Source organism: Pristiophorus japonicus, chromosome 4, assembly GCF_044704955.1.
Source record: "Pristiophorus japonicus isolate sPriJap1 chromosome 4, sPriJap1.hap1, whole genome shotgun sequence".
NCBI classification, from domain to species: Eukaryota; Metazoa; Chordata; class Chondrichthyes; family Pristiophoridae; genus Pristiophorus; species Pristiophorus japonicus.
Genome location: NC_091980.1, coordinates 13940954 through 13965483, shown reverse-complemented (window position 1 = coordinate 13965483; position 24530 = coordinate 13940954). Strand labels below are relative to the sequence as shown.

The following is a 24530-nucleotide window of genomic DNA, read 5'->3' as shown; positions in this document are numbered from 1 at the left end:
AAAGCTGGGTGTTTTTGCATTTAAAAAAAAAAAAAATTCATATTATCCAGTAACTCGAATTACAAAGTTACAATGACCTTTTAGTGCTAAAGACACTTAGATTACCCAGGTTTTGAATTAACAAGTGGACTATATTGAAGTGGGCCAAGCAGCACCTGTGGTGCAGGAAACCGGTCACAGACCTGAAACGTTAACTCCGATGCCGACTTGCCTGCAGTGCTGAGTATTTCCAGCATTTTCCGTTCCGATTTCCAGCATTTTAAGTATTTTGCTATTGTATTCAAGTGGGTTTTCTGAACTGACAATTTAAAAAAAACATTGCATGCAGCCTACAAAATAGCCACCTGCTGGATATCAAAATGCATTGCGTCTTTATTTTATAATAAACGTAAGAACATAAGAAATAGGAACAGGAGTAGGCCATACTCGAGCCTACACCGCCATTCAATAAGATCATGGCTGATCTGATCATGGACTTGGCTCCACTTTCCCGCCCGCTCCCCATAACCCCTTATCGTTTAAGAAACCGTCTATTTCTGTCTTAAATTTATTCAATGTCCCAGCTTCCACAGCTCTCTGAGGCAGCGAATTCCACAATTTACAACCCACAGAGAAGAAATTCCTCCTCATTTCATCTGTTTTAAATGGGGGGCCCCTTATTCTATGATCATGCCCTCTAGTTCTAGTCTCCCCCACCAGTGGAAACATCCTCTCTGCATCCATCTTGTCAAGCCCCCTCATAATCTTATACGTTTCGATAAGATCACCTCTCATTCTTCTGAATTCCAATGAGTAGAGGCCCAACCTACTCAACCTTTTCTCATAAGTCAACCCCCTCATCCTCGGAATCAACCTAGCGAAACTTCTTTATGGTTAACCAAATCCCATTTCTTATTTTTTTTTAAATCGAACATTCCATTCCATTTACTCCCATTATTGAACTGCTGATTCAAACTCATCATTCCTTCGTTAGGTTATTGGGATTATGTGGAATGTTTTCTTTTGTAGTGTATACTGATGGTCCTCTTTCTATTTTCTTGAATTTTGCCCCTTAAATATTCTCCCCTCACTCTTCCGTCTTCCCCAGAGGATGTGGATTTCTGTTGCCATGACACAATCCATGCTGACGCATCACTGTGGTACTGAGCAAGTCCTACAATGTTGCTGTCATCTCGGGTGAAATGTTAAGCCAAGGATCCATCTTACTTGCCCAGGTGGATCTAGAACAGAAGAAATAGGAGCAGGAGAAGGCCATTTGGCCCCTCGAGCCTGCTCCACCATTTAATAAGATCACGACTAATCTTAGACCTCAACTCCACTTTCCCGCCCGATCTCCATATCCCTTGATTCCCTTAAATGTCAAAAATCTATCTATCTCAGCCTTGAATATACTCAATGATTCAGCAACCACAGCCTTTTAAGGTAGAGAGTTCCAAGATTCACAACACTGAGAAGAAATTCCTCTTCATCTCAGTCTTAAATGGCCAACCCCTTATTCTGAGACTGTGACCCTGAGTTCTAGACATTCCAGCTAGGGGAAACAACCTCTCAGCATCTACCCTGTCAAACCCCCTCAGGCTGTTTTAATGAGATCACCTCTCATTCTTCTAAACTCGAGAGTATAGGCTCAATATCTCCTCGTAGACAACCCTCATCACAGGGATCAAGCGAGTGAACCTTCGTTGCACCGCCACTAAGGCAAGTATATCCTTCCTCGGATAATTTCTGTGATTCACCGAAATAATTGATTGTAGAATGTGCTGGTTAAAAGCATGTTCATTGTTTGTAATACTAGATTTGATGTGACGAATGAGACTTTAGATGGCTGAGGAATTGCACATGTTCACTATGTTGATTGGGCTACCCCGTTCATCAGATGTAGACCGAAAATAGCACACCTTGCTTTATTGGAATGATGCCAGCAGTCGTGGATTTGAGTGTGACCTTTGCTCTGCAGAGCAAGAGACATACTTCAATCCACGACTGCTGGCATGGGGATCGGACGGGAAAGTGGAGTTGGGGTCTCAGATTAACGTATGCAGTGCGACCCTTGCTCTGTGTACTTGTTAAATTGAAGACCAATAAAAACAATCAATTGGTTTGATGGCGCAGTGACCGGTTGACTTTGTCGGTAAAAATGTTTTTGGCTGTTGATCGCTTGATCCATTTACTTCTGCTGGAGTGGTGATAATTTGCCCAGGAGTTGCTCTGTTTTTTTTTGAGCAACTTGATTTTTCTGGAGTATCTTAAAAAAATTCCCATTCGGCACATTTAATTTGTGCCAGTGTAAATGAGGTGGTTAGGATTTTTTTAGTTTCGTTTATTTTCAACCAGCCACCTACGCCTGTTTTGGCCATTTAAGCCAGTTTGGACAGCTAATAGTTGCTCCAAACTAACTTAGGCCGGCGTTTGTGGCCGCACAGAAAACTCTTGCGGAGAGTTAAAAAATCAGCGCAGTTAGGTACTTAATGACTTGACTAAAGAATGTGGATAGGATCAAACAGCTGTACAGGACTGACAAACTTCGCAAAGTTAATTTACTTTCAAACAGAAGCATTCATGGAAGCTTAAACTACAAAAATAAAAGAAGTAAAGAGACAAAACATTTACATAATTTTTTCAAAATATCCAAATAAAAAATAGAAGTACCCCCCTGCTCGTAGGGAAGTATTTTCATCAACAGGGTTAAGGAAAGTCTTGAGTAAGCTCATTAAAATTACTGGTTACACAGTTATCACTACCCACCCCCCCCCGGTTCAAAAGTCTCCCTGCACCAACCTGCTTCTGTAGTGGGAAGGCAGCTACAGCCGGCCTGTGCGGCAGGCCACTCGGCCCGGGATAGGGGCGGGACGCGTTGGGTCCCATGCTGCAGGCACGCATCATCATAATCATGGGAGGAGCTACAGCGCATGCGCAAATGCTCTTCTGCACGTGCGGACACCTGCCAGCACTCTAAGGCGCAGGGCCCTAGCTCCACCCTCCACCCCCCCCCCAATGGATTCGCCATGCCAAGCCCCGGGAGAGTCGGCAGAGGGACCAGAATCCGGGGATATCCTTTTGGCACCGTTTGGATCGTAGGAAGTCGGCGCATCTCACGTGAGTGCGCTGAACAAACCGGTGGGCCAAATTAGGACAGCAGAAGTTAAACATCAGTTAAATTAAGTGTGTATGAGGAACGAGACACAGTTATGGTTTTAAAAGAAGAAAGCTTGGGTGAAAGCAGTCCGCTGAATAGAATCGATGAGCAGCATCCGCAGATGACTAGAAGTATGCTGTGCATTCAATCCGTACTGTCCTCGTTGGCACAGCAGCAGGTCTGTGATTTGATAAACATACACTTTGTGTCACCAGGTATTTGTTGTAATACGGATTGCAGGAGCATTGCAGGGTGGGGTGGGGAGGGGTCAGTGAATGGCAGTTGGTCTAAGAGATTTGGCCTTCTCTAGCCCAGGGGTCCCAAATGGCAATTGTAGTGGCCCCCCATGGACCCAACATCTAGGCAAGAGCCAGCCTCTTATGGGATAAGCAATGGAGAAGAAAGGATGTAGGGAGGGAAATGCAACAAATTACATAGAATTACATAGGATATACGGCCCAACCAGTCCAGGCTAGCGTTTATACTCCACTCGAGCTTCCTCCCGTCTTTCTTCCTCTAAATCTATCAGCATAACCCTCAATTCGCTTCTCCCTCATGTCCAGCTTCCCCTTAATGACATAATAATTGTGGTATCGACGGCTTTGTGACTTGGGAAGACAACAGTCTGCCACTGCTTCTGATTTTATTTCCACCTCCCCATGTGAATCTGACCTGGTTTCATTTGCATCCAATAGGGGTAAAGTACAACAGGGAAGCAGTTTGTCCTTGTGCTGTAACTGCAGTGGGAGAAGCGATCTTTGTAAAGATTTTTTTTTCAAACCCTTTTGCTTTGGCATCGAGTCCTCCTAAGATCTTGGGTAATGCTTGTTTCAACCATCGCTAAACAATACCCGGTTAAGCATCAGAAAACTGCATTAAACCGTTTCAAATGTGGGCAGTAGCCAAAAAAACGATAACACAAGAAATAGGGGCCTTCGACCCTGCTCCGCAATTTAATAAGATCATAGTTGATATTTTATTTAAACTCCACTTTCCCACACTATCCCCATATCCCTTGGTTTCCAATAGTATCCAAAAATCTATCTATCTCTGTTGTGAATAGACTCAATGATTCAGCCTTCTGGGGTGGAGAATTCCAAAGATTCACAACACAATTCTTTGAGTGAAGAAATTTCTCCTTATCTCAGTAAAGGTCTGACCTCTTATTCTGAAACTATGACGCCGAGTTCTAGACTCCCCTGCATGGGGAAGCATCTACCCTGTCAAGCCCTTTAGGAATGTTATGTTTCAATGAGATGATTTTGATCTGTTTTATTTCAAGCTGCTCTCTTGGATATGTTCCAGTCACTCCCTCATTCCGTTGTCCAATATTTAGAGCCATCATTTGGGGAGCATTTTTAAGTATAAGTTTAATATATGGGGAAAGAGTAGGGGAGAGGGGCAAACTGGATCGCTCTTTCAAAGAGCCGACACACGCACGATGGGCCGAATGGCCTCCTTAGGTGCTGTATGATTTTACGTTGGAAAACCGGCTTCTTACAAATCATTTCTTCCGTTAGAAAACATAATTTATGAAAAAGCTTTGTTTGGGCTTACAGGGTTTGAAAATATCTTTTTAATCCTAAAATAAAATCAAAAAACGTTAGAAAACCGAGATTTTTTTTTTGCGCAGCAAGTTATGATCTGGAACGCATGGCCAGATGGTGGTGAAAGCAGATTCAATAATAACTTTCAAAAGGGAATTGGATAAATACTTGAAGGGAAAACATTGCAAGTCTGTGGGGATAGAGCAGCGGAGTGAGATTAATTGGATAGCTCTTTCAGAGAGACAGCAAAGTCACGATGGGCCGAATGACTCCTTCTGTGCTATATGATTCTACATCATCATCAGCGGTCCCTCATATCGAGGATGACTTGCTTCCACGCCAAAAAGGAATGAGTTTGCAGGTGTTTCAATTATTTCACGTCCAGAACTACATGTTGAAGGGTGGAAGATGTCTGTGCGTGGATTTTTTTAACGTGTGGTGGCCGTTGCACCCATGGGCTTGACCGAGCTAGGTCTTGGTCCAGTGGCAAGGATTACCCAAGACGACTGGAGACCAGCTCTGCTGCACGGACCTAGTGCGCACACATATCGCAGTGTGGGCTGGCGCATGCTGCCCCTGGGCCCTCGCCTCTTCTGGGCTCCGAACTCACGCCTCTCCTGGGTCCTGATCACGTCGCTCCACAATCTCTCGCCGCTCCTTCGCCCCGACCTCACCGCTCCTTCGCCATGACCTCGCCACTCCTGCTGTACCTGACCACGCTCCAATCAGTGATCTGGACCTTGGTGATGTCCAATCCAGTCGCCCTCTTCACAGCCGTTGTCCTCCTGAACCGACTCACGCTGCACCTTGAAGTGGTTCGCCGCCACGCTGCTCCTTTTGAAGGCTCCGACCTACTAATGGTCCTTGCAGGTCGGCTCTGCCGTGCCGGGTCGGGTCGCCACGCTGCTCCTTTTAAAGGCCCCGACTTGCAAGGACCTTGATTCTATACACAGCAGGTCTGTCTGCGTCTGTAAAGGCAGGTTGATGTTTTGAGTGTAATGTAGATCGGTTCTGATTTACAGCAAGTATTTGCAGTTTGCTTTTTTGTCTCGTAACTTCTCTTTTTTGTGGTGGGGGGTGGGGGGGAACACAATGAAGGAGCAGAAGAGGCTCAGTGTTCATTGTTTTTCTCTGACTGTGTACAGTATGATGACTGACTCTGCTTTCTGTTGTGTGAGGCGGTGCGGCCAGTGCCCTGCTCCGACAGCAGATCCATTCATTCGAAAATAGAACTTTTTGGACAGATGAATAATCCTGTCGATATTTGTTCATACTGGGCATGTTTGAAATGCTTGCCAGTCATTGCCCCCTTTTTTATGCTCTGTTTTTAATAAATGCGGTTTAAAAAAAATATATTAAAAAGCAGTGCAATACACAACAAGCACAGTTCAGCACCAGTGTATTCTGAGTTGAGAAATGCGGTGTGGCTCTGTATAAATAATGGTCATTACTAGTTCACAGATGTGTACTGAGATAGAGATGAGGGTGTTTTCACCAGCATGAGCTGAACAGTGGGTGTGAGAGATTTTGCCCTTTATATTTATTTGATCTAAGCTCTTCCAAACACAGCTTGTGTCTGGAAAGAGCATTTTTGAACCGTTGGAAAAGCTAGGGCTGAAGCACTGGAAACAATTTTGATTATAGTTCTGTCGCCAGTTATGATTTGGAACGCGCTGCCTGAAAGGGTGTTGGAAGCAGAGTCGATAGCAACTTTCAAAAGAGAATTGGATAAATATTTTAAAAGTACCGTCCATGGATAAAGTTTCTAAGATGTCAAATTAGTTTGGTTTTGGACAGCTCTAACTAAACCAGTCTAAATTATATCGATAATTAAGACAAGTGAAATAAATCATGACTGAATTGCAGTACAACATTGAGAGATGTACTTCCCAGAGTCATTAATGGTAAAGTCAGATACGGAGCTGGATTAACTGACGCCACTTTATTTAGCGTCATCCATAACAACACAGCTAACAACATCACAAGGTTAACTTTTAATGATGACCGTAAAATGATTTTTAGAAGAACCCAAATCATGCTCGGCACAGCACTAAGTGTATCACATTGTTGCAGCATCAGCTGTGTTTTACTTAGTAACGGTATAATTGAATATAACTCTATGTACAAGATTGCAGTACAGCTTAGCAACATTGCTTCCAGTCAGTGTTCCAATATCTGGACTTATCCCTCTGCGACTTGAGCGTAAGATATACATCCTGTTCCTGTGTAGTAGGCTTATAGAATCATAGAAATTTACCGCACAGAAGGGGGGCATTCGGCCCATCTTAAGTGCGGGCCACAAAGAGCCATCCAGCTTAATCCCACTTTCTAGCTCGTGGTCCGTAGTCATATAGATTACAGCACTTCAAGTACATATCGAAGTACTTTTTAAATGCTCATGGTCTACAGGGCCGTAATAATACCCGCCCTCCTGTATGACTCAGAGACATGGACCATGTACAGTAGACACCTCAAGTTGCTGGAGAGCTACCACCAGCGATGTCTCCGCAAGATCCTGCAAATCCCCTGGGAGGATAGATGCACAAACATTAGCAACCTCGTCCAGGTCAACATCCCCAGCATTGAAGCACTGACCATACTTGATCAGCTCCGCTGGGCAGGCCACATAGTTCGCATGCCAGCCACGAGACTCCCAAAGCAAGCATTCTACTCGGAACTCGTCCACGGCAAACGAGCCAAAGGCGGGCAGAGGAAACGTTACAAGGACCCCCTCGAAGCCTCCCTGATAAAGTGCGACATCCCCGCTGACACCTGGGAGTCCTTGGCCATAGACCACCTGAAGTGGAGGAAGTGCATTCGGGAGGGCGCTGAGCCCCTCGAGTATCGTCGCCAAGAGCATGCAGAAATCAAGCGCAGGCAACGGAAAGAGCGTGCTGCAAACCAGGCTCCCTGCCCACCCTTTCCCTCAACGACTATCTGTCCCACCTGTGACAGATACTGTGGTTCTCATATTGGACTGTACAGCCACCTGAGAACTCGTGCTAAGAGTGGAAGCAAGTCTTCTTCGATTCCGAGGGACTGCCTATAATGATGATGAAATGCGATGAGGGTTTCTGCCTCGATCACCCTTTCAGGCAGTGAGTTCCAGACCCCCACCAGCCTCTGGGTGGAAAAAAGTTCTTCTCAACTCTCCTCTCATCCTTCTACCAATCACTTTAAATCTGTGCTCCCTGGTTATTGACCCCTCTGCTAAGGGAAATAGGTCTTCCTATCCCCTATATCTAGCCCCCTCATAATTTTATACACCTCAATTAAGATTTTAATTGCTCCACCATCGTGCCTTCAGTTCTTGGGGCCCCAAGCTCTGGAACTCCCTCCCTAAACCTCTCTGCCTCTCCACCTCGCTTTCCTCCTTTAAGATGCTCGTTAAAACCTAACCTGTGACAAAGCTTTTGATTATCTGCCCTAATATCTCCTTATGTGGCCCGGTGTTAAATTTTATTTTATAACGCTCCTGTGAATTGTCTTGGGATGTTTTACTACATTAAAGGCGCTATATAAATGCAAGTTGTTGTCTGTTAGTCTGAAACCTTGGTTCAGCCCAGTTCATGTTGGCATCAGCCTCTTGCTTCTAATCATCAGGTGAAATGAGGATGCAGGAATCCTTTGTGTAACCTGGATTTTCCAGCATGCAAGGTATTGGTCCTTCAGTGTGCAAGATATCCATAGTTTTCCCTTAACTGACTGGGTAAAAATCATCTTTGTGAGAAGGTCCTAATTAGAATGGGTACGATTTATACCCTTATCCCCTCATAACAAGAATTAGGAGCAGGAGTCGGCCATATGGCCCCTCAAGCCTGCACTGCCACTCAATAAGATCATGGCTGATCTTTGTCCTCAACCCTCCAGTTGACATGTATAATTTGAAGCCTGTGTCATAATTTAGATAATTTTCCGATTTGGATAAAATTGCCAAAGTCCTGACGTTAATGGCGTTGCTACATTATTTACACTGCAATCTTAGTATCCGTACAAAGTGATTTTGCTTCACGCTGACACTGAAACGTTGTCGTGTGAGATCTGGTGCGAAGGTTCTGCCTTTGCCCTTGTTTTGGAAGGTGCTTTTATGAGTCACTTTCTGAAGGTGTTACCACCATTGGAATTTAATCTCCTGCTGAAAAGCAAGACAGACTTGCATTTCCATAGCGCCTTTCACAACCTCAAGGTGTCCCAAAGTGCTTTGCAACCAATGAAGTCCCCTTTGAAGTGCAGTCACTATTGTAATGTAGAAATATCACACTTTTTATTTTCTTTTCAAAGTTATTGCATCTCCGTTTGTTTTTTCAGTTGTGTTCTTCTCTCCCTTACAACTTACTTTGACTGACAAAGCAGCATAATCTGGATGGCAGGTTCCTGATGAAATAATTATCAAAGTACCATAGATGTTGGAAGTCTGAAATAAAACCAGAAATGGCTGGTAACCCTCGCAGGTCAGGCAGCATCTGAGATGAGGAATGAGAAAGGAAATGACAAATTGAGAAGGCTGTTAAAAAAGCTAATCGAGACATAGAGTACAAAAGCAAGGAAGCTATGCTGAACCTTAATAAAACACTGGTTAGTCCTCCGCTGGAGTATTGTGTTCGTTCTGGGACCGCACTTTAGAGAGAATGTCAATATCTTGGAGAGGGAGCAGTGTGATTTACTAGAACAGTACCAGAAATGAAAGAGTTAAGTTGTGTGGTGACTGGAGAAGCTGGAGTTGTTCTCCTTGGTGCAGAGAAGGTTAAGAGGAGATTGGATTGAGGTGTTCAAATTCTCTCTGGTGGAAGCAGATTAGATAAATACGGGAAAACAGGACTGTGGGGAAAGAGCAGGGGAGTGGGACTAACTGGATAGCTCTACCAAAGAACCAGCACAGGCACGATGGGCTGAATAGCCTCCTGTGCTACATAAGAAATAGGAACAGGAGTAGGCCATTTGGCCCATCGAGTCTGCTCCGCCATTCAATAAGATCATGGCTGATCTAATCATGGACTCAGCTCCACTTCCCTGCCCGCCCCTCATAACCCTTTATTCACATCGCTCAAAAATCTGTCTATCTCTGCCTTCAATATATTCAATGGCCCAGCCTCCACAGCTCTGGGGCAGAGAAAAAATTCCTCCTCATCTCAGTTTTAAATGGACGACTCCTTATTCTGAGACTATGCCCCCTAGTTCTAGATTGCCCCATGAGTGGAAACATCCTCTCTGCATCTAACTTGTTCAGCCCCCTCATTATCTTGTATGTTTCAATAAGATCACCTTTCATTCTTCTAAACTCCAATGAGTATCGGCCTAACCTACTCAAGCTATCTTCATAATCAACCCCCTCATCTCCGGAATCAACCTAGTGAACCTTCTTTGAACTACCTCCAATGCAAGTATATCCCTCCTTAAATACGGAGACCGAAACTCTACGCAGTATTCTAGGTGTAGCCTCACCAATACCCTGTACAGTTGTTGCAGGGCTTCTCTGATTTAATACTCTATCCCCCTTGCAATAAATGCCAACATTCCATTTGCCTTCCTGGTTACTTGCTATACCTCCATACTAACTTTTTGTGTTTCATGCACAAGGACCCCCAGGTCCCTCTGTACTGCAGTATTTTGTAATTTTTCTCCATTTAAATAATTTGCGCTTTTATTTTTTCTGCCAAAGTGGATAACCTCACACTTTGCCACATTATACTCCACGTGCCAATTTTTTTCCCACTCACCTAGCCTGTCTATATCCCTTTGCAGATTTTTTTTGTGTCCTCCTCACACATTGCTTTCCCACCCATCTTTGTATCATCAGCAAACTTTGCTACATTGCACTCGGTCCCTTCATCCAAATCATTAATATAGATTGTAACTAGTTAAGGCCCCAGCACCGATCCCTGCAGCATCCCATTAGTTATTTTTTGCCAACTGGAAAATGACCCATTTATTCTGGCTCTGTCCTCTATCCATGTTAATATATTACCCCCAATTCCGTGAGCTCTTATCTTGTGCTGTATGATTCTATGAAAGCGAGGACCTTAACCAAAGGCCGTCAACCGGAAACGTTAACCCTGCCTTCCTCATTGCCTGACCTGCTCAGTGTTCAAGCGGACTTTGTTAATGTGGCAGATTTGTCTCTCTGCAGTGGAGCGAAATAAAGTTTTGCCTTTCTCCACAATGCACACCCACCTGGGAAAAGTGTGAACATTCTGCTTTGAGGCTCTCCAATACCTGCACAGGTGCGAAATGGTGAATATGCTCCCAACTTGAGCAGATTGAAGTGACGGCCCTCCAGTCCAAGACATCTGCTTGAGAAGCCGGTCTTGGCTGACTGAAGATATTGCTGGTCATACATGCCATTGGTATTAAGGGTACAAACTCCGCCATCCAGACCTGATTGAATTCCTCCTCGCTTCTCCACTGCACCCCCCACCCCACCCCCTCCCCCCAATCCATGAGATGCTAAAATGGGTGTCGGAGACTATGCAAGATGTGGAACCCTTACTGTCGGCACTGAAACTGACCAAACAGGGTTTATGGCATGTTTGTGAAAAAAAGTGGGAGGGTTGAACTTCATGACCATTACTTGTGGTATCTCTGCATCAACATAGTGTATGAGCAAAGAACCTTAAATATAGCAGGCCAGGTAGATAAGGTAGTTAAACAGGCACACTGAATGCTTGCCTTTATTAGCTGAGGCATCGAATACAAGAGCAAGGAGGTTATGCTAGAACTGTATACAACACTAGTTAGGCCACAGCTAGAGTGCTGCATATAGTTCTGGTCACCACATTATAGGAAAGATATGATTGCACTCGAGAGGGTCCAGAGATTTACGAGGATGTTTCCAGGACTGAAAAATTTTCGCTGTGAGGAATGTTTGGAAAGGCTGGGGTTGTTTTCTTCGGAACAGAGGAGGCTGAGGGGAGATTTAATTGAGGTGTATAAAATTATGAAGGATCTAGATCGAGTGGATAGGAAGGACCTATTTCCCTTAGCAGAGGGGTCAATAACCATGGTGCACAGATTTAAAGCAATTGGTAGAAGGTTTAGAGGGGAGATGAGGAAAACATTTTTTCACCCAGTGGGTTGATGGGGTTCTGGAACTCACTGCCTGAAAGGGTGGTAGAGGCAGAAGCACTCATCACTTGAAGTGCCATAACCTACAGGGCTAAGGACCAAGAGCTGGAAATTGGGATTAGGCTGGGTAGCTCTTTTTCGACCAGCATGGACACGATGGGCAGAATGACCTACTTCTGGGCCGAATGACCTACTTCTGTGCCGTAATTATTCTATGATTCGATACCGAGTGCCGAGTGGTTAGTCCATTTTACTCCATATGTTGCAAACAATTAAAGTGCATTATATGTTGCAAAAAGAATGAACATTTATTTATAAGGCACTTCCCAGAGATGTATCAACTTGCTTCACACAATGAATTACGTTGTGCAGTTGCTGCTGTTGTGGGCGAATGGGCCACCAATTGTGTACATCAAGTTCTCGCAGAGAGCAGTGTGGTGAATGGCCAATTGATTAGCATAACACTGGCATATCAGACTAGGCTGTGTGTTACTGGAGTGCGGTTTAAGAACAAAACACCTGCGTTGGGTGAGAATGCTATCAGCCAAGCCAAGCTGACACTTGAACCCAAAGCTGGTGAATTGGGTGCAGGGTTCACATGTCAGTATCGATGTCTTTGCAGATCTGTGAAAAATGGCGCAATTTGCTAAAATGCAATCTTGAGGCTTGTGAAGGATGCACTGCTGCCAAGTAGCTTTTGCTTAAAGGCCCAGGCTTGACGCTTCGAGACTTGAGTTGCAAGTTCTCCTCCAGTTCCCTACAACCCTCAGATCTCGGAGCTCCTCCAATTTTGGCCACTTGCACATCGCCGATTTTAATTGGTCCACCATTGGCGACCGTGCCTTCAGCTGCTTGGGCCATGAGCTCCCTCTCCCCAAACCTTCCCCACCTCTATCTCTCTCTCCTCCTTTAAGGCACTCCTTAAAACCTTTGACTAAGCTTTTGGTCGTCTGCCTTATTGTCTCCTTATGGGGCTTGGTGGTAAATTTTGTTTGATAACGCTCCTGTGAAGGTGCCTTGGGGCATTTTACTATGTAAACGTGCTATATAAATGTAAAAATCCTTGTTTTCAAATTCCTCTTTGGCATCGCCTCTCCCTATCTCTAATCTGCAGCCCCAAAACACTCCCAACAAGTCTTCACTCGAATTCTAGCCTCCTAGAGAATCCCTGATTATAATCGCTCCACCATCGGTGGCCGCGCCTTCAGCTACCCAGGACCCAAGCTCTGGAACTCCCTCCCTAAACCTCTACGCCTCTCTACCTCTCTATCCTCTAAGATGCTCCTTAAAACCTATCTCTTTGACCAAGCATTTGGTCATCTGCCCTAATATCTCCTTATTGGCTCGGTGTTAAATTTTGTTTGATAACGCTCCTGTGAAGCACCTTGGGATGTTTTACTCTGTAAAGGTGCTACATAAATGAAAGTTGTTGTTGTTGTTCTGCTCCAAAATTGAAACTGACTAGACAAGTTCACAGTAATCCTTTATTCAAATCTTGAAGACTCATCTATCAACATAAAGCGCAGTATATTTATTACATGCCGAGATAATGATGCCGCTGATAGATTGGTATATGCACAAAGCTTCTTTTGTAGACTTTTAAAAAATCGCCACCTGTCTGTGTGTTACAAGAGGACAGTTTTGATGACGCTTTGGCCGACCGGTGATTTTTTTTGCTGGCCCTCTGGGCAAGTAATTCTATGTCCTGGGCTTCTAGCATAGGAATATAGGTACAGGAGGAGGCCATTTAGACACTCAAGCCTGCTCTGCCATTCAGTAAGATCATAACTGATCTGCAACTCAACTCCATTTACCCGCCATTGCCCCATATCCCTTAATACCTTTGGTTAACACAAAGCTATCCATCTCAGATTTAGAATTAACAATTGTTCTAGCATCAATTGCCGTTTGCAGAAGAGAGTTCTAAACTTCCACCCTTTGTGTGTAGAAGTTTTTCCTAATTTCACTCCTGAAAGGTCTGGCTCTAATTTTTAGACTATACCCCCTAGTGCTAGAATTCCAAACCAGCGGAAATAGTTTCTCTCTCCCCTATCTGTTCTCAATATCTTAAACTTCGATCAAATCACCCCTTAACCATCTAAATTCCAGGGCATACAACTCTAGTTTGTGTAATCGCTCCTCGTAATTTAACCCTGGGAGTCCGGGTATCATTCTGGTAAACCTACGCTGCACTTCCTTCAAGGCCAATATATCCTTCCTAAGGTGTTTGATTTGCAATTTGTCAAATTAGTGGGAATGAGGTTCAGAAATTCTTTTGGAAATGCTGACTAGTTGCCCCCAACCCTTGGCAAAATGGTGGCTGCAGTGTTGTGACGATACATTTGAGGCTTCATATATCTCTCGTTCTACTAAATTCCCGACCACCAGCTCAGCATTTCACTGTTAATGGTTCTGGACCAGTCTGGCCGCTTCAGTTCTGACGAAAGGTCATCGACCTGAAACGTTAACTCTGTTTCTCTCTCCACAGATGCTGCCTGACCTGCTGAGTGTTTCCAGCATTTTTGATTTGATTTCAGATTTCCAACATCCGCAGTATTTTGCTTTTTTTTTATTTGTGGCCGCTTCAGTCATCTGCATCAATTTCTGTGGCAAGTCGATCTTGATTGTGTATACCCAGCTCTTTTTTGGCTGCTTGCTCCACATACCTTTTGTATGCATGACCGCATAAGGTTCCCAGCTGTTTCTTGAAACGTGCCCAAACCATTGCAGACTTTCTGTATAAGCGTTTGTTTCTCGTCCAAGCCATGTTCTTCTTATATCATTCTTGATTCTTTGCTTCCTAGATACTCAACAACAACAACAGCAACTTGTATTTATATGGCGCCTTTAACGTAGTAAAACGTCCCAAGGCGCCTCACAGGAATATTGAGATTAAAACATTTGACAGTCACATAAGTAGAAATTAGCGCAGGTAGGTTTTAAGTAGCGTCTTGAAGGAGGAAAGAGAGGCGGAGAGGTTTAGGCAGGAAGTTCCAGAGCTTGGGGCCTTGGCAACAGAAGGCATGGCCACCAATGGTTGAGCAATTATAATCAGGGATGCTGAAGAGGGCAGAATTAGAGGAGCGCAGACATCTCATGGCGGGGGGGTTATGGGTCCAGAGAAGATTAGAGATGTGCAGATCGGCAGGGGTGAGGCCATGGTGGGATCTGAAAATAAGGATGAGAATTTTGAAATTGAGGCGTTGCTTAACCGGAAGCCAATGTAGACCAGCGAGCACAGGGGTGATGGGTGAGGGATCGTGGTGGAGGTGCGGCGAATGAGGGTACAGGGCCCAGAAGAGGCGAGGGCCCAGGGGCAGCACGGGCCAGCCCACACTGCGATATGTGTGCGCACGAGGTCCGTGCAGCAGAGCAGGTCTCCAATCATCCTAGTTAACCCTTGCAACTGGATAAAGGCCTACCTCTGTCAAGCCCGTGTGGTGGCAGATGTGCAATGGTCACCACAAGTTAAAAAAATCCACACACAGGCATCTTCCACCCCCTCAATTGGAGTTCAGGACTGGAACATCTGGTCCTTCATTAAAACATCTGTGAACTCATGTGGAAGCAAGCTCTTCCACCCGGCGGCTCCACATCCCCTGGGGGAGGGGGGGTGGGGTGGGACTCACGGGGGAACATTATCATCGTTTATCGTGAAGAACGTCATTCTGGATAAAACGGACGACAGCAACCAGCGCAAAGCCATCTTGCGTAATACAGAAGAAGCCGAACACAACCCGTACTGGGTGGCTCCGGCCTACGTGAAGACCCAGCCACATGCAGTGTTTGCAGCAGCAGAGTCGGACGAAGAGGTGGACGATGATGAGCCTGAATGGAAGATGCGCAAACTGTGAGCAGTGAGTTGGGACAGTCAAGGGGTAACAAGGAGAGTTTCAGCAGCGGATGAGCTGAGGTAAGGGCGGAGACGGGCGATGTTACAGAAGTGCAAATAGCAGGATTTAGTTATGATCCCATTATTCCTCTTAACCAACTCATCGCTGCTGTTGTTGTTTCCTCGTCAACTTTTCTCGTGTTCCAACACTCGGATAATATAGAGCTAGCCATCGTTTCAGGATCTCTTCTCCATCTTTATCGATTATATCTTTGGCCTTCCATATCCTGCTTAATCTTCCAGAAGCAAGTCCAACACTCCTTTTGATGTCTTCTACACACGTCCGCTTCTCTGCCGCTAACCCACCGAGGCGTACAAACCTTTCACAAAAGCAAAATTGCATGCGGGAATCTGTAATGAAAACCAAAAATGCTGAAAATGTTGAAAAGCAGGTCAGACATTTTCCACCTGTTGAACTGCGTCGCCTCCAGCTGCACCCCACACAGCGCGATGGTAAAAATGAGCTGTGGAGACCAGGGGGCTCCCAGTTTGTGCTTTGTTGCTGATTGAGAGTCAGGACGGCAAGGGTGGGGCGGTGATTGGCCTCTGTGCTGAGCTGGAGACATGACGAAGCAGGCATTCCTGCTGTTGGTGCACTCACGAGCGACCCTGGCTGAAAAGTGCACAGGTGCAGATAGAATGGTTACAGCACAGAAGGAGGCGATTCGGCCCATCGAGCCTGTGTTGACTCTCTGCAAGATCCCAACCACCAGCTGCGTAAAAAGATTTTTCTTCATGTTGTCTTTGGTTCTTCTGCCAATCAATTTCAATCTATGTCCTCTGGTTCTTGACCCTCTACCAAAGGGAACAGGTTCTCTCTATCTACTCTGTCTAGACCCCGAGACCCCTCATGATTTTGAGCACCTCTATCAAATCTCCTCTAAATCTTCTCTGCTCCAAGGAGAACAACCACAGTTTCTCCAGTCTATCCACATAGATGTCGAGTGAGGACAAAATTGGGCTTGGCTGTGATGCTCTTTGTGATTGAATTTTAAAAAAAACTAAAAGGATGGCTACTTTTGAGGGACTGAAGAATGGTTTATCAGTTGTCCATGAAGGTCCTGACGTTCCAGGTCCCGAACTTCATGTTAACGGAGTGGAAGATGCCTGTGCGTGGGTTATTTTAATGTGGGATGGCTGTTGCACTCCGGCTACCACATTGGCTTAGCTGAGCAAGGTCTTGGTCCAGTGGCAAGGGGGTCCAAGACGACTGGACACCAGGCACTGCTGTATGAGCCTAATTACCTACAGCGTAATACAGACTGTAAGCTCGGCACTGAGTAGCGACCTTCGGTGAGATGGTCGGTGATCCGAGCCATGGAACCGTAACGCAGTATGACCGTTACATAGAAACATAGGCCATTCGGCCCATCGAGCCTGCACCGCCATTCAATAAGATCATGGCTGATCATTCCTTCATCCCTTTCCTGCTTTCTCTCCATACCCCTTGATCCCCTTAGCTGTAAGGGCCATATCTAACTCCCTCTTGAATATATCCAATGAACTGGCATCAACAATTCTTTGCAGCAGGGAATTCCATAGGTGAACAACTCTGAGTGAAGAAGTTTCTCCTGATCTCAGTCCTAAATGGTCTATCCCTTATCCTAAGACTGTGTCCCAGGTTCTCGACTTCCCCAACATCGGGAACATTCTTCCCGCATCTAACCTCTCCAGTCCCGTCAGAATCTTATGCGTTTCGATGAGATCCCCTCTCATCATTCTAAACTCCAGTGAATAAAGGCCCAGTTGATCCAGTCTCTCCTCATATGGCAGTCCAGCCATCCCTGGAATCAGTCTGGTGAACCTTCGCTGCACTCCCTCAATAGCAAGAACATCCTTCCTCAGATTAGGAGACCAAAATTGAACACACTATTCCAGGTGAGGCCTCACTAAGGCCCTGTACAAATGCAGTAAGACCTCCCTGCTCCTATACTCAAATCCCCTAGCTATGAATGCCAACATACCATTTGCCTCCTTCACCGTCTGCTGTACCTGCATGCCTACTTTCAGTGACTGATGAACCATGAAACCCAGGTCTTGTTCCACCTCCCCTTTTCCTAATTTGCCACCATTCAGATAATATTCTGCCTTTGTGTTTTTGCTCCCAAAATGTATAACCTTGCATTTATCCACATTATACTGCATCTGCCATGCATTTGCCCACTCGCCTAACCTGTCCAAGTCATCCTGCAGCCTATTAGCGTCCTCCTCACACCTCACACCGCCACCCAGTTTAGTATCATCTGCAAACTTGGAGATATTACACTCAATTCCTTCATCTAAATCGTTAATATATATTGTAAAGAGCTGGGGTCCCAGCACTGAGCCCTGCGGCACTCCTAGTCACTGCCTGCCATTCTGAAAAGGACCCGTTTATCTTGACTCTCTGCTTCCTGTCTGCCAACCAGTTCTCTATCCACGTCAGTACATTACCCCCAATACCATGCGCTTTGATTTTGCACACCAATCTCTTGTGCAGGACCTTGTCAAAAGCCTTTTGAAAGTCCAAACACACCACATCCACTGGTTCTCCCTTGTCCACTCTGCTAGTTACATCCTCAAAAAATTCCAGAAGATTCGTCAAGCATGATTTCCCTTTCATAAATACATGCTGACTTGGTCTGATCCTGTCACTGCTTTCCAAATGCGCTGCTATTTCATCCTTAATGATTGATTCCAACATTTTCCCCACTACTGATGTCAGGCTAACCGGTCTATAATTACCCGCTTTCTCTCTCCCTCTTTTTTTTTTAAGTGGTATTACATTAGCTACCCTCCAGTCCATAGGAACTGATCCAGAGTCGATAGACTGTTGGAAAATGATCACCAATGCATCCACAATTTCGATGGCCACTTCCTTAAGTACTCTGGGATGCAGACGATCAGGCCCCGGGGATTTATCAGCCTTCAATCCCATCAATTTCACTTTTGGATGGGATGGGGAGGAAGAAATTTATAATTACCAACAAATTATTTGTGCAAGTTTATATATATATATATATATACATTCTCTGAGTAGTAATAAAATGGAACTTGCTAATGAAATACTTTTTGTGCAGATTTGATGTATTTCAAGGTGCGCCATCCCCCTCTGGTGGTCGCAATCCATCACTGCAGCTAATCTAACTAATGATAACCATGTTGTTCGAGCACTTCACCAACCCAGTATTTCAATATATAATTTATATGGTGCTCAGTGTGATCACTAGCATTTGAATACAATGTAATAGCAGGCTTAAGAAATGTTTGTACTGTGGTCACTTAAACACTCGGCAGTCAATGTTCCCTGTAAGCTTTTTTGGTGTGCTGGTTCTTTTAACTGGCTACGTGGCCCATTCAGTTTTTCGCGCATGCGTGGTTATTACCATGATAAACCCAGTGACCGGCCTGCGTGGGACCTCCAGACCGCCATGCAACTCAATGGGAACATTGGCGGTAGTACAGTTACTCCACAAGTAACTCAATTATTTAAGAAACTACATTATTTATAAAAGGTCTGAGAGAAACTAGGTAATTATAGACCTGTTAGTGAAACATCTGTTGGAATCTATAATTAAGGACAGAGTGACTGAGCATTCGGAGAATTTGAGCTGATTGGAGAGAGCCAATATGAATTTGTCAAGGGTAGGTTATGTCTATCAAACCTATTTGAATTTTTTGAAGAAGTAACTAAAGTAGCAGACAGGGGAATGTCTATGGATGTAGTTTATATGGACACTTAGAAGGCATTTGATAAGGTTCTACAGGTACGTCTCAAATCTGGCAACCTTGGGACCGAGACAGTGTCGAATTTTGGATTTTTCCGGATTTCGGATACCGAGACAGACAAAGTACTACTGGTGGCATGGGTCGGGCCGGGTCGAGGGTCATTCGGCAAGGCTCGGACCGATCGCACACCATTTAAAACATAACGGCAAAGCCGATAACTAGTCCGGATTTGATTTTACTGAATATCAAATGGGATTTTCTCAAAAATGTCTGGTTTTCGGACAGTCAGATTTGAGACATTGTACCTGTACCTTAAGAGACTGTTGGATAAAATGAAAGCTCATTAAATTGAAGGCAAATTATTGACCTGGTTAGGAGATTGGTTAGGCGGTAGAAGACAGAGAGTAGGGATAATGGGGATATACTCGAATTGGAAGGAAGCGACTAGTGGTGTCCCACAAGGACCTGTGCTGCGGGCTCAACTATTCACTATATTTATTCATGACTTGGATAACATGATAGGGAGCCGTACATCGAAGTTTACGGATGACACAAAGAATGTCGGTACAGTAAATGGTGTAGATGGGAGCATATAATTGCAAAGAAACATTGATCGATTAAGTGAGTGGGCAAAACTGTGGCAGATGGATTTCACCGTGGGTAAATGTGAGGTCATCCATTTTGCACCAATAAAGGATAGCTGAGTGCTTTTTAAATGATGAAATGCTGGGTCCATGTACACAGATCCCTAAAATGTAATAGTCAGGTACAAAAAATAATCTAAAAGGCTAATGGACTGGTTGCCTTTATAACTGGAGGGTGAGAATATAAAGGGGAGGAAGTGTTGCTACAGCTATACCAAGCTCTGGTTAGACCATACCTGGAGTACTGTGTACAGTTCAGTTCTGGGCATAAGAACATAAGAACTAGGAACAGGAGTAGGCCATCTAGCCCCTCGAGCCTGCTCCGCCTTTCAACAAATTATGGCTGATCTGGCCGTGGACTCAGCTCCACTTACCCGCCCGCTCCCCGTAACCCTTAATTCCCTTATTGGTTAAAAATCTATCTATCTGTGATTTTGAATACATTCAATGAGCTAGCCTCAACTGCTTCCTTGGGCAGAGAATTCCACAGATTCACAACCCTCTGGGAGAAGAAATTCCTTCTCCACTCTGTTTTAAATTGGCTCTCCCGTATTTTGAGGCTGTGCCCCCTAGTTCGAGTCTCCCTGACCAGTGGAAACAACCTCTCTGCCTCTATCTTGTCTATCCCTTTCATTATTTTAAATGTTTCTGTAAGATCACCCCTCATCCTTCTGAACTCCAACGAGTAAAGACCCAGTCTACTCAATCTATCATCAGGTAACTCCCTCATCTCCGGAATCAACCGAGTGAATCGTCTCTGTACCCCCTCCAAAGCTAGTATATCCTTCCTTAAGAAAGGTGACCAAAACTGTACGCAGTACTCCAGGTGCGGCCTCACCAATATCCAATACAGTTGCAGCAGGACCTCCCTGCTTTTGTACTCCATCCCTCTCGCAATGAAAGCCAACATTCCATTCGCCTTCCTGATTACCTGCTGCACTTGCAAACTAACTTTTTGGGATTCATGCACAAGGATTCCCTTTTATAGGGGGCACTGGGGAAAAATTGTGATTTTAGTGCCCCAAAAAAAAGAAAAACACAAAAAAAAACCCCAAAAAAAGGAGAAAACAAAAGGGCCTTGTAAATGTCTGGTGTGTCACCCAGGTCGGGTGGCACGGTTTAATGTTTTTTGTTTTGCAGATAAACTCCAAAAAGAGTTTCATGCACAAGGAGCCGCTTCCCTTCGATAGCTCAGTTGGTAGAGCGGAGGACTGTAGTGGAATACTCAGCAAAGTCATCCTTACCTAAAAGAGTTTCATGCACAAGGACCCCCAGGTCCCTCTGCACCGCAGCATGTTGTAATTTCTCCCCATTCAAATAATATTCCCTTTTACTGTTTTTTTTTCCAAGGTGGATGACCTCACACTTTCCGACATTGTATTCCATCTGCCAAACCTTAGCCCATTCGCTTAACCTATCTAAATCTCTTTGCAGCCTCTCTGTCCTCTACACAACCCGCTTTCCCACTAATCTTTGTGTCATCTGCAAATTTTGTTACACTACACTCTGTCCCCTCTTCCAGGTCATCTATGTATATTGTAAACAGTTGTGGTCCCAGCACCGATCCCTGTGGCACACCACTAACCACCGATTTCCAACCCGAAAAGGACCCATTTATCCCGACTCTGCTTTCTGTTAGCTAGCCAATTCTCTATCCATGCTAATACATTTCCTCTGTCTCAGCGTATCTTTATCTTCTGCATTAGCCTTTTGTGTGGCACCTTATTGAGTGCCTTTTGGAAATCTAAATACACCACATCCATCGGTACACCTCTATCCACCATGCTCGTTATATCCTCAAAGAATTCCAGTAAATTAGTTAAACATGATTTCCCCTTCATGAATCCATGTTGCGTCTGCTTGATTGCACTATTCCTATCTAGATGTCCCGCTATTTCTTCCTTAATGATAGCTTCAAGCATTTTCCCCACTACAGATGTTAAACTAACCAGCCTATAGTTACCTGCCTTTTGTCTGCCCCCTTTTTTAAACAGAGGCGTTACATTAGCTGCTTTCCAATCTGCTGGTACCTCCCCAGAGTCCAGAGAATCTTGGTAGATTATAACGAATGTATCTGCTATAACTTCCGCCATCTCTTTTAATAACCTAGGATGCATTTCATCAGGACCAGGGGACTTGTCTCCCTTGAGTCCCATTAACCTATCCAGCACTACCCCCCTAGTGATAGTGATTATCTCAAGGTCCTCCCTTCCCACATTCCCATGACCAGCAATTTTTGGCATGGTTTTTGTGTCTTCCACAGTGAAGACCGAAGCAAAATAATTGTTTAAGTTCTCAGCTATTTCCACATTTCCCATTATTAAATCCCCCTTCTCATCTTCTAAGGGACCAACAATTACTTTAGTCACTCTTTTCCGTTTTATATATCGGTAAAAGCTTTTACGATCTGTTATGTTTGCGCAAGTTTACTTTCGTAATCTATCTTTCCTTTCTTTATTGCTGGGCGAGGCAAAAAAACAGATAAAAACAAAACCCAGACCAATTTGGGGAAAAAGTCTGGGAAATTCCTCTCCGACACATTGAAGTGATTGCAACTATTCCAGGAGATCACTCTGGCCATTAAATTGCCTGCAGTACCTACCTTCTGTAAGAGTTAATCTCCGCCATAGCCAGAAACAAATCCAGATTTTGCTGAAGGAATTCAGCGAGTCTGCATCCAGCACATGGAACGGCAGCTTGTTCCAGAGGTCGACTATTCTTTGTGAAAAGAATGCTCCCAGAGCTCCAAGGGTTAGTTTGAGGAGAGATTACACAAACTAGGCTGGTATTCCCTGGAATATAGAAGATTAAGGGGTAATTTGACGGAGGATTTTAGGATTTTGAAAGGAATTGATAGGGGAGATAGAGAGAAACGTTTTCTGCTGGTGGGGGAGTCTCTGACAAGGAGACATAACCTTAAAATCAGAGCCAGTCCATTCAGGAGAGAAGTTAGGAAACACTTCTTTACGCAAATGGTGATAGAAGTGTGGAACATTCTCCCACAAAAAGCAGTAGATGCGAGCACAATTAATAATTTCAAATCCAAGATCGATAGGGTTTGGAGCCAAGGCGGGTGGATGGAGTTGAGGTGCAGATCAGCACGATCTCATTGAATGGCGGCGCAGGTTCGAGGGGCTGATTGGTTTCTTCCTGTTCCTATGTTTCTATATTTTGGTTTCTGGTGATGGGAGAGATTTTGAGGGGGACAAGTTGAAAATATATACGAAGCATTGGCTCAAGTGCTGACTTTCTCTATCCTTGTCCCATTATGCATTTGGTGCCAAAATGCTGAATGTACTTGATGAGAATGGCGAGTGGGTTAAAACTGCTGAAAGGAGAATGCACTGTTTTTGCAGAACTGTTTCTTGGGTCTTTCCTGAGGTTTGTTTTCTCTTTGGTGGTGGACACAAACTTATCTGTTTTTCTTTCTATTTACTTCCAACCTATAGACTTTTAAGAAGCTGATTCCTGATGAGGTAAGCATCTTGCATGTTTTTTTTAATGCTGCTCTTTGCTGTACTTTCGTTTTTGTAAATTAATCGCATACTAAACACCATTTTATGCAGACTTGAACTGTTTTTGCTTGCTTCTGTGATCAGCTGCAGAATGTAGATAAAGATAAACACTAAAGTCCATTAATGTGGAATGCAGAACGCTCATCATTATTTACAAATGGATCTCCAAAGATAAATATTCAGTGAGGAATTTATTTTCTTTATTGGTAGAGATTAACTAGTCGCTCTCTCATTACACACAGGTAGTGAAGAGGGTGTGCTGTTTTCAGGTCAAGCAGGATTCGAGAGTGAGGTGGGGGGGCGGGGGCGAACGAGGGAATGCTGGACTGAGGGGAGGGGAGGAAAACTATCTCAGTTGGGAAGGTACCTCAGCATGGCAATGGGATGGAAAGGTACCTTAACAGAGCAAGTTGGGTACATACTTGAAGTGACAGGTGGGGGGAGAGGCAGAAAAGTATCTGGTTGGAGAGGGTAGTAACTCTGGCTCCGATTTATCAGAGTGCGGAGACCCTGATTTTCTTTTTTGAACATTTTATCACAGAATCAAACCGCACAGAACCTGTGCCGGCTCTTCGACTAATTAATCCCGATCGTCAGAATCAATCTTTATCGTCCCAGTCTCTCCCCATCGTTCCAGTTGGTGAGAGGCGGGAGCAGTGTCGGAGCGTGTGTGAGAAGTGTATCCGCCTCGAGCTCCTGACAGTCCGCGTTGCGGAATTGGAGCTGAGGGTGGATTCACTCTGGAGCATCCACGATGCTGAGAATGACGTGAGTATCACGTGTAATGAGTTGGTCTTACCGCAGGAGAAGGGTCCACAGCCAGATAGGGAATGGAAGACCAGCAGGAAGAGCAGTGCAAGGAAGGTCGTGCAGGGGTCCCCTGTGGTCATCCCCCTGCAAAACAGATACACCGCTTTGAGTACTGTTGGGGGGATGACTCATCAGGGGAGGGCAGCAGGAGCCAAGTTCATGGCACCGTGGCTGGCTCTGCTGTACAGGAGGGCAGAAAAAAGAGTGGGAGCGCGA

The 24530-nt window shown here is 44.8% G+C and overlaps 1 protein-coding gene across 1 annotated transcript in view; it reads left to right on the top strand.

Annotated features, from left to right (window-relative positions):
• LOC139262844 (protein diaphanous homolog 1-like) overlaps window positions 1-24530 on the top strand; it is a 460427-nt gene that overhangs the window by 76974 nt on the left and 358923 nt on the right. The window contains exon 2 of the mRNA XM_070878024.1: window positions 23439-23465. Coding sequence (XP_070734125.1) covers window positions 23439-23465 — 27 coding nt within the window. The remainder of the gene's footprint in view (window positions 1-23438; window positions 23466-24530) is intronic.